This window comes from Sciurus carolinensis, chromosome 7 (assembly GCF_902686445.1).
Source record: "Sciurus carolinensis chromosome 7, mSciCar1.2, whole genome shotgun sequence".
Taxonomy (NCBI): domain Eukaryota; kingdom Metazoa; phylum Chordata; class Mammalia; order Rodentia; family Sciuridae; genus Sciurus; species Sciurus carolinensis.
In genome coordinates this window covers 122,287,732-122,298,764 of record NC_062219.1, presented here as the reverse complement: position 1 = coordinate 122,298,764, position 11,033 = coordinate 122,287,732, and the positions used below count along the sequence as shown (strand labels likewise).

Sequence of the window (11,033 nt, the reverse complement as noted above, 5' to 3'; positions counted from 1 at the left end):
ATTCATAGTTAAAAGAGATATTAATTACAAAAATTTAAAAATACAAAAGTCCAAGGGATAAAAATATCACTATAGTTCCACTACCCAAGGACTACAATTATTTGGTTAGATTCTGAGTGGAGAACTTTGAACTGGCTTTTTGGAAAGTCTTCTACTATTCTTTAAATATGTTTTCTTCCCCTTTGTCTTTCCCTTCTCCTTCATGAAGCTATGTTACTTGCACATTTTCCCTTTCCATGCTGTCCCATAAATTCTGCAAACTTTCTGTATTCTTCATTCTTTTCTCTTTTCTCCTGATTTGTATTTTCAGATATCCTGTCTTTATGTTCACAGGTTCTTTCTTCTGTTTGATTAATTCTGTTGTTGATGTCCTCTATTGCTTTTTTTCAGTTTCATAAATTATTTGAATTTTTTTTGTTGTTGTCAGGGATTGAACTCGGGGGCACTCAATCAGTGAGCCACATCCCCAGCCCTATTTTGTTTTTTATTTAGAGACAGGGTCTCACTAAGTTGCTTAGTGCCTTGCCAATGCTGAGGCTGACTTTTGAGCTCGAATCCACCTGCTTCAGCCTCCCCAGCTGCTGGGATTACAGGCCTGTGCAACCCCGCCCTGCCTGTTTGAATATTTTTATTTGTAATTGTTTGAATTTTTAAAAATAATTTCAATCTGTTAATTTTTCCCTTTTGGTAGTTTGTTACTTTCCTGATTTCATTGATTATCTGAGGTTTGTGAGTTTCCTTGAAATAATTTTCCAGATTTCATTGATTGTATTTTCTTGAAGTTTATTGAGCTTCCTTAAAAATTGTTTCAAGCTGGGCACTGTGGTATGCACCTTTTTTCCTAGCTACTTGTGAGGCTAAAGCAGGAGGATTGCAAGTTTGAAGCCAACCTGGGCAACATAGTGAGACCCCCCCCCATCTCAAACGTTTTGACAATATTAATTCTGTCTATTCAAGAACATGGGAGGTCTTTCCATCTTCTATAGTCTTCTTCAAGTTCTTTATTTAGTGTTCTGTAATTTTCATTGTAGAGGTCTTTCACCTCATTTGTTAGATTGATTCCTAGGTATTTCATTTTTTTTGTGAGTCTGTTGTGAATGGAATGGTTTTCCTATTTCTCTTTCAGGTGATTCGTCATTGAAAAACATTATTGATTTATTAGTGTTAATTTTGTATGCTGCTACTTTGCTGAATTCATTTATGAGTTCTAGAAGTTTTCTGGTGAGACTTTTTTGGGTCTTCTAAATATAGGATCAGGTTGTCAGCAAACAGCTAGTTTTAGCTCTTCTTTTCCTATTTGTATCCCTTTTATTTCATTCTTTTGCCTAATTGCTCTGGCAGTGTTCAAGGACTATGTTGAATAGAAGTGGTAAAAGTGGGTATCCCTGTCTCATTCCTGTTTTTAGAGAGAATGCTTTCAGTTTTTTCTCCATTATAATGATGTTGGCCTTGAGTTTGTCACATATAGCTTTTACAATGTTGAGTTATGTTCCTTCTAATCCTCATTTTTCTAGTATTTTAATCATAAGTGGATGCTGTATTTTATCAAATGCTTTTTCTGCATCTATTGAGATAATTATGTGATTCTTGATTCAAGTCTACTGATGTGTTGAATTACATTTATTGATTTCCTTATGTTGAACCAACCTTGCATCTTTGGGATGAAACACACTTGGTCACATGCACTATTTTTTAAATGTGTTTTTGTATGCAATTTGCTAGTATTTTATTGAGAATTTTTGTATCAATGTTCATCAGGGATATTGGTCTAAAGTTTTCTTTCCTTGATGTGCCTTTGTAAGGTTTTGGTATCAGGGTAATACTACCTTCATAGAATGAGTTTGGAAGGGTTTCTTCCTTTTCTATTTCGTGGAATAATTTGAGGAGGATTGGTGTTAGTTCTTCTTTGAAGGTGTATGGAAATGATGGTAGATATTACTATATGTAGCTTCTATTTAGTTTTACAAACATTATTTAATTTTATTTCACTTAATACATATCCTTATGAAGAAATGGAGTAATTTTCGTTTTATTGATTTTGCAGATCATTTGAAGCTCAGTTGCTCAAGTTCATATTGTCTTGTGGACATTTTCCCCTGTGATGAAAAATTCTTCAAAAACATGATTTTTTGCTAACATAAAATTCCATGGTGTGGACCTGCTGTAACTTACTCTCTTATTGTTGGAAATTACATACTTAGTCTCTTCTTATTGGGAATTTGGTTGCTTAAAATACTTTTGTTACGAGAAAACTACACTAAACAATTTAAGCTTATATATGTGTTTTCTTTCAGAAATTTGAAAATTATAACAGTATTTACCTCAAATAGTTGTAACATCAGATAAAATGCTTTGCTGTTGCCAGTGCATATCTGATATGACCCAGATGCCTTGCTTTTAGTGCAGATGTGGCTATTGGAAGTCCCACAATTCACAGCCTATTAAATAAATAACTGGATATCTGCTTAACAACCTTTCTTTGGAAAAGGATTTCACATCTTGGCCCAGTGAACCCCAGGTGCTCTAGTCAGGAGCCATCTTGAGAAAAAACCTATAGTCTGAATTTGGACTGCTGTAGGGGTTAGAAACCCCTGCACATTTCTGTCTTTGGGACTTCACAGGCATTTCACTGTACTGGCTCAGTGAGTAACTGCCTGATGAACCATACTTGGTTCAGTAGAGTGACTGACTCAAACCTTGTAGCTCCCTGTAGGGGATGGATGTTACAACAGTGGAGGGAAGTGAAGGACATTGCCCTCAAGAACTAGGAGATCAGGGAGCTTGCATTTTGAGACCAGGAACTTGGTCAGCTGTGTGCAGATTCACACCAGTGTTAGGACTGAAGGCAATAACCTACCACCCCTTCCTCCCAGCAGCATACATAGGCACCTGTCATTTATGGGGAAAGAACTCAGTGGTTCCACTGTCACCCTGCCCACAGGGGCTTTGGGGGTAATCTGGAACAATGTGCTGCCTCAACTGTTGCCCTGCCTCTGGGTTGCTTAGCCTAGGGAGGTAGAAAGAAACTTGCCCAGTGCTGGCCATGTCCCACTCTCAGTCACTACTGCAAGCACTTAAGTTGAAGGAGTCTGGCATGTGGGAGAAAGGTGCTGAGTACCCCCTTGCCCCTGGGCGCACACAGCCACGGGAGGCCCGGAGAGAAATTTTGCCATATTTTACTCATATGCAGCAGAGAGAAACAACAATTCCTGCTGCTGCCATACCTATTGATTTCTGACTGCTGCCCCCACCGCCCCAGCACCTTGCCTAATCACTGCTGTCATGACTGGGTGAACTCCATAGAGGAGATGGTGTAGTTTGTGCTATTGCCTTTCCCCGTGAAACACCTGAGTTTGCAGCACTGATTGGTCAGAGGATAAGTGCTTCAGGTCACTCACTATTACTGGTATAGTAATACCAAGGCGCTTAACAAGTAACAAAACCAATATCAACAGTGCTTGACCGGTATCAGGAATATTGGTCTGTAGTTCTCTTTCCTTTTTGGTTTTATCAAGGTGATACTGGTTTAATAGGATGAATTTGAGAATGTTTCTCCCTTTTTTATTTTACAGAACAATTTGAGAAGGCTTGGCATTAGTTCTTCTTTATAGGTCTGGTAGATTTCAGCTGAGAATCCATCTGGTCCTGGGGTTTTCTTTGTTGGATGACTTTGTATTACAGCTTCAATCTTATTGCTTGTTATTGGTCTGTTTAGGTTTTCTATACCCCAGTGGTTCAATTTAGGTAAGTCTTATGTATCTATAAATTTGTCAATGTCTTATAGGTTTTCCAATTTATTGGAATAGAAGTTTTAGTAATAGTTCCTAATGATCGTCTGAATTTCAGAAAAGTCTGTGGTGATATCTCCCTTCTCATCTGTAATTTTGTTGATTTGGTTCTCTCTCTTTTGGTTAATTTAGTTAAGGGCTTATTAATTTCATTTATCTTTTCAAAGAACCAACTCATTGTTACTTTGTATTTTTTAATTCTCCATGTCATTAATTTTGACTCTGATCTTTTTTTTTTAATTTATTTTTCTCCACACTGCTTTCCAGAGTGGCTGCACTAATTTGCAACCCCATCAGCAATGTATGAGTGTACCTTTTTCCCCACATTCTCGCCAATACCTATTGTTGCTTGTATTCTTGATAATCACCATTCTAATTGGGGTGAGAGGGAATCTTAGGGTAGTTTTGATTTGCATTTCTCTTATTACTAGAGATGTTGAACATTTTTTCATATATCTGTTGATTGCTTGTAGATGATCTTCTGTGAAGTGTCTGCTCATTTACTTAGCCCATTTGTTGATTGGGTTATTTGTATTCTTGGTGTAGAGTTTTTTGAGTTCTTTGTATATTCTGGAAATTAATGCTCTATCTGAAGTATGAGTGGCAAAGATTTTCTCCCACTCTGTAGGCTCTTTCTTCACATTGCCAATAGTTTCCTTTGCTGAGAGAAAGCTATTTAGATTGAATCTATCCAAGTTATTGATTCTTGCTTTAATTTCTTGTGTATGGGAGTCCTGTTAAGGAAGTCTGATCCTAAGCTGTCATGTTGAAGATTTGGACCTACTTTTTCTTCTATCAGATGAAGGGTCTCTGGTCTGATTCTGAGGTCCTTGATCCATTTTGAGTTGAGTTTTGTGCAGGGTGAGAGAGAGGGGTTTAGTTTCATTCAGCTGCTTATGGATTTCCAGTTTTCCCAGCACCATTTGTTGAAGAGGCTATCTTTTCTCCATTGCATATTTTTGGCCCCTTTGTCTAGTATGAGAAAATTGTATTTATTTGGGTTTGTGTCCATGTCCTCTATTCTGTACCATTGATCTACCTGTCTATTTTGGTACCAATACCTTGCTGTTTTTGTTACTATTGCTTTGTAGTAGAGTTGAAGATCTGGTATTGCGATATCCCCTGCTTCGCTCATTCTGCTGAGGATTGCTTTAGCTATTCTGGGTTTCTTCTTCTTCCAGATGAATTTCATAATTTCTTGCTCTATTTCTGTAAGGTACATCATTGGGATTTTAATTGGAATTGCATTGAATCTGTATAGCACTTTTGGTAGTATGGCCATTTTGACAATATTAATTCTTCCTATCCAAGAACATGGGAGATCTTTCCATCTTCTAAGGTTTTCTTGAATTTCTTTCTTTAGTGTTCTGTAGTTCTCATTGTAGAGGTCTTTCACCTCTTTTGTGAGATTGATTCCCAAGTATTTTATTTTTTTTGATGCTATTGTGAATGGGGTAGTTTTCCTAATTATTCTTTCCAAAGATTCATCACTTATGTATAAAAATGCATTGGATTTATGCACATTGATCTTGTAACCTGCTATTTTACTGAATTCACTTATGAGATCTAAAAGTTTTCTGGTGGAATTTCCAGGTTCCTCTAAATATATAATCATGTCATCAGTGAATAGGGATAGTTTGAGCTCTTCTTTTCCTATTCGTATCCCTTTAATTTCTTTGGTCTGTCTAATTGCTCTGGCTAGAGTTTCAAGGACGATGTTGAATAGAAGTGGTGAAAGAGGGCATCCCTGCCTTGTTCCAGTTTTTAGGGGGAATGCTTTCAGTTTTTCACCATTTAGAATGATATTAGCCATGGGCTTAGCGTAGATGGCCTTTACAACGTTAAGGAATGTTCCCACTATCCCTATTTTTTCTAGTGTTTTGAGCATGAAGTGATGCTGTATTTTATCAAATGCTTTTTCTGCATCTATCGAAATAATCACGTGATTCTTAACTTTAAGTCTGTTGATATGGTGAATGATATTTATTGATTTCCTGATGTTGAACCAACCTTGCATCCCTGGGATGAAACCCACTTGATCATGGTGCACTATCTTTTTAATATATTTTTGTATGCGATTTGCTAAAATTTTGTTGAGAATTTTGTGTCGATGTTCATTAAGGATATTGGTCTGAAATTTTCTTTCCCCGATGTGTCTCTGTCTGGTTTAGGTATCAGGGTGATATTGGCTTCATAGAATGAGTTTGGGAGGGTTTCCTCCTCTTCTATTTCATGGAATACTTTGAGGGATATTGGAATGGGCTGTTCTTTAAAGGTTTTGTAGAACTCGGCTGAGAACCCATCTGGTCCCAGACTTTTCTTTGTCGGTAGGCTTTTTGATGACCTCTTCTATTTCATTGCTTGAAATTGATTTATTTAAGTTGTGTATGTCCTCCTGGTTCAGTTTAGGTAATTCATATGTCTCTAGAAACTTGTTGATGTCTTCGAGATTTTCTATTTTGTTGGAATATAGATTTTCAAAATAGCTTCTAATTATGTTTTGTATTTGACTTGTGTCTGTTGTGATATTTCCTTGTTCATTCTGAATTTTAGTAATTTGAGTTTTCTCTCTCCTCTTTATTAGTGTGGCTAAGGGTTTATCAACTTTATTTATTTTTTTCAAATAACCAACTTTTTATTTTGTCAATTTTTTGTATTGTTTCTTTTGTTTCAATTTAATTGATTTCAGCTCTGATTTTAACTATTTCCTGTCTTCTACTACTTTTGGTGTTGGTCTGTTCTTTTTCTGGGGCTTTGAGCGGTAGTGTTAGGTTGTTTATTTGTTAATTTTTTTCTTCTTTTATTGAATGCACTTCATGAAATAAATTTTCCTCTAAGTATGCTTTCATAGTGTCCCAGAGATTTTGATATATCTTTGTTCTCGTTTACCTCTAAGAATTTTATTTCCCCCCTGATGTCTTCTGTTATCCATTCATCATTCAATAGCGTATTATTTAGTCTCCAGTTGTTGGAGTAGTTTCTGTTTTTTATTGTGTCATTTATTTCTAATTTCAATCCATTGTGATCTGATAGAATACAAGGTAGTATTTCTATCTTGTTGTATTTGCTAACAGTAGCTTTGTGGCAATAATATATGGCCTATTTTAGAGAAGGATCTATGTGCTGCTGAGAAGAAAGTGTATTAGCTCTTTGTTGGATGGTATATTCTATAAATGTCTGTTAAGTCTAAATTATTGATTGTGTTATTAAGATCTATGGTTTCTTTGTTCACTTTTTGTTTGGAAGATCTGTCTAGTGGGGAGAGAGGTGTGTTAAAATCCCCTAGTATTATTGCGTTGTGGTCTATTTGATTGCTGGAATTGAGAAGGATTATTTGACGTACATGGATGAACCACTGTTTGGGGCATAGATATTTATGATTGTTATGTCTTGCTGATTTATGCTTTTCTTAAGCTGTATGAAATATCCTTCTTTATCCCTTCTGACTAACTTTGGCTTGAAGTCCACATTATCTGATATGAGGATGGATACTCTCACTTTTTCGCTGAGTCCATGTGCATGGTAAGTTTTTTCCCATCCTTTCACCTTTAGTCTGTGGGTATGTCTTTCTATGAGATGAGTCTCTTGCGGGCAGAATATTGTTGGATCTATCTTTTTAATCCAATTTGCCAGTCTATGTCTTTTGATTGATGAGTTCAGGCCATTAACATTCAGGGTTATTATTGAGATATGATTTGTATTCCTGGTCATTTGGCTCATTTTTTTTTTGGGGGGGTGGGAGGATTGCACAGTTTATTTCCAAACACAGTTAGAGGACAGGGGTGTCAGGTGGCCAGCATTCTCTATCTGTATCCCCTCCCTGCATTTGGCTTAATCAACAACTTCCCTCCACTTACTCCCAAGTCCCTAGGCTGTGCAAGATAGAGAAGGTACTGCCTCCAGGAGGGGCCTAGGCAGGTGAGGAGCATGGAGGGTGGGGTAAGGGTGGAGTTCAAGTATTCACAGTTCTCCCATTCAGATTACACTGTGCCCAGGCCAAGAGATTCCAGGTCCTGGATGGCTCCTGGTGGTATAGACCCTCTCCCACTCAGACACTCCCTACTCCTTTTCCTTGTAACAAACCAAGTCCTAGGCCCTGCACTCTGGGTAGGAGGGGTCTCAGCATACCTGCTCAACCGAGGACCCTGGGGAGTATCTATAGCTGTAGTGACTGGGTTGGAAGCAAGTAGTTATCAGGTGAGGGGAAAGGGAAAAACTGAGAGGACCTGGGGGTGGGTGGGTGGCAGGCTTGGAGGGTCCTGATGGATATGTTCAGAACATTCTAGTCTACACTGCCACCTCCAACCCCACCTCTACCTCACACCCCAGGCCCAGAATCCCTGAGAGTCCAACAAGGCCAACATGGGGTGGGGGAGTAGGAGCAGGATCTTAACCCTCTCAACCCAACCAGTGTAGTTCCTGGGAGCCATGTTTAGGGAGGGCCAGGACTGTGCTCAAGTCCCACCTCTTAGGCCTGATCTTCCAGAATAGCTGAGTTCTGGGAAACTCAGGTTTGACCCACTGACCACAAAACTCTAGATAACCTGACCTTGACAGAGTGGTGGGAAAGGGGATGGGTCCTCCCAAGGGTATTATAAAAAGCTAAAACCATTAAAACTTCCTGGGAAGAAGTGGTTCCCAGCCTCTTGCCTCCCTAAGGTATCAATCTCCTCAATGCCTTCAAGACAGCACTCAGGGGGTCCCAGAGAGCTGAGGGAAGAGACTACAGCCTCTCTCTGACAGGATGGTGTACAGAGAGGTGGCCCATTAGCACCATGCAACATTAGGGCACCTGTACAACCTGAATGACCCCTGGGCAGGGCCCTCTGCTGGAATGCCCATTTGCTAAAGCTTCTGTACTCTTGCGGGGAACCCCTGCAGGGGAGAGGGGAGGGAGTTTTGGCTGAAATTCAGGCAGGAGTCTCCACTGGGACCCCAATAGGGCTCCCCAGGGGTCATGACTTGAAGAATCTTCATACCACAAACTGACCTAACAGAACCACAGCCAGAACCACCAGCACATTCTGGATTGGGCCGTTGCCCAAGTCCAGGGCTGCGACCCAGCCTCCTCTCTGCGCAATCCACCGGACGATGCAACGGTGCAACATGAAGTTGGACACGAAGTGGGTCACCTGGCCCAAGAAGCCTGTCAGGCCTCGCTGGTAGACGTGTAAGGCCAGGCGATAGCCGAAGCCCAGGAGAGCCACCACACGGCCCCAGTCGATGCCACTCTCAAACAGGCTGGAGGCGATCTTGGTGAAGAGCTCATAGGCATTTGTGACTGTAGGCTGCAGTTGTTGCAGCATGCTCTGGAACTCGGAGTCATAGCGCTGGTTGATGTCGTCACCGATGATGGCGAGCTGCCAACCCACCTGCCTCATGGTACTGGTAGGTTCTAGGGGCAAGGCAATCATCTCTGGGTCAACAGGGGCAGCCGCCCCCTCGGCCTCCTGCTCCTGCCAATGGCGATGAAAAACATAACTGCGGAAAACCTCCTCCATGTCCCAGGCTACCTGCTGCTCAGAATTGGAGGTTGGCTCTCCACACTCTTCACTGGGAGGACCTGGACCTTGCCCAGATGCCATTTTTCAGGTTTCAGTAGAGGACAGTGTCAACCTGTCCAGACTCCGGTCCAGATCCAAATGCTCAGCAGGGCCAAGGCCGAAGATCCCAAGGGGCTGGTGGTCGCTCCCAGGGCAGGGTTTCCGGCCCAGCTTCCAGGAACCGGTGTCAGTGCATTCTTGGTGTCAGGATGCAGCTCTTGCTTGTCCCGGTGAGGCCCCAGGGACCCGCACGGCTCCACCGATCATAGAGGTGCCGGCAGCACCCGGCTGCAATCAGCTCCCTCTCTCATTTTGTTTTTTGACATGACTTGGTTTCTCCTTTATTTGGCTGTTCCTTTAGGGTAGTTCCTCCCTTTACTGATTTACATCATTGTTTTTCATCTCTTCCTCATGGAATATTTTGCTGAGAATATTCAGTAGTGCCGGCTTTCTTTTTGTAAATTCTTTTAGTTTTTGTTTTTCATGGAAGGATTTTATTTCGTTGTCATATCTGAAGGTAAGTTTTTCTGGGTATAAGATTCTTGGTTGGGGCCTGGGAGATAGCTCAGCTGGTAGTGTGCTTGCCTCGTAAACACAAGGCCTTGAGTTCGATCCCCAGTACGGCAAAAAAAAAAAAAAAAAAAAAAAAAAAAAAAAAAAAATATATATATATATATATATATATATATATATATATATATTCTTGGTTGGCATCCATTATATATATATATTGGCATCCAATATATATATATATTCTTGGTTGGCATCCATTTTCTTTAAGAACTTGAAAAATATTGTTCCAGGCCCTTCTAGCTCTTAGGGTCTGGATTGAAAAATCTGATATCTGTATTGGTTTCCCCCTGAATGTATTTGATTCTTTTCTCTCGCAGCCTTTAAAATTCTGTCTTTATTTTGTATGTTAGATATTTTCATTATAATGTGCCTTGGTGTGGGTCTATTGTAATTTTGTATATTTGGAGTCCTGTAAGCCTCTTGTACTTGATTTTCCATTTCATTCTTCAGATTTGGGAAATTTTCTGAAATTATTTCATTGAATAGATTGTTCATTCCTTTGATTTGTTTCTCTGAGCCTTCCTCAATCCCAATAGTTCTTAAATTTGGCCTTTTCATGATATCCCATAATTCTTGTAGATTCTGTTCATGATTTCTTACCATCTTCTCTGTTTGGTCAACTTTGCTTTCAAGATTAAATATTTTGTTTTCAGTGTCTGAGGTTCTGTCTTCCAGGTGTTCTATCCTATTGGTTATGCTTTCTATGGAGTTTTTAATTTGGTTTATTGTTTCCTTCATTTCAAGGATTTGTGTTTGGTTTTTTTTCAGTGTCTGTAACTCTTTATTGAAATGATCTTTTGCTTCCCGCATTTGCTCTTTTATCTCATCATTTGCTTCTCTGATCATTTTAATTATGTACGTTCTGAACCCCCTTTTTGACATTTCTTCTGCCATACTGTCATTGGATTTTATTGATGTAGCATCTAGGTTTGTTTGGGACATTTTCTTCCCTTGTTTTCACATATTCGTCAGGTATCTACCCCTGTAGTAGTGAAACTCTGAGATATTGCAGATTTTCTCTGTTGACTTATAGTGTCCCTATAGATTTCCAATAACTCATCTCTTAGCTTTCAGTAGCCTGAAGTCTTGGAGGAACTTGATAATGCAGTGCTCCACAAGGAAGCTGCCC

General features: G+C 39.7%; 1 protein-coding gene across 1 annotated transcript; it reads right to left on the bottom strand.

Annotated features, from left to right (window-relative positions):
- Positions 1 to 8,761: 8,761 nt before the first annotated feature.
- On the bottom strand, positions 8,762 to 9,545 carry LOC124988289 (bcl-2 homologous antagonist/killer-like). Its single transcript, XM_047557642.1, has one exon. The coding sequence runs from the start codon at positions 9,371 to 9,373 to the stop codon at positions 8,762 to 8,764; it is 612 nt and encodes a 203-aa protein (XP_047413598.1). The 5' UTR covers positions 9,374 to 9,545.
- Between the last annotated feature and the right edge of the window lie 1,488 nt (positions 9,546 to 11,033).

Coding starts and splice junctions, on each gene's coding strand:
- LOC124988289 (XM_047557642.1), bottom strand. CDS start 9,373: ATGGCATCTGGGCAAGGTCCAGGTCCTCCCAGTGAAGAGTGTGGAGAG.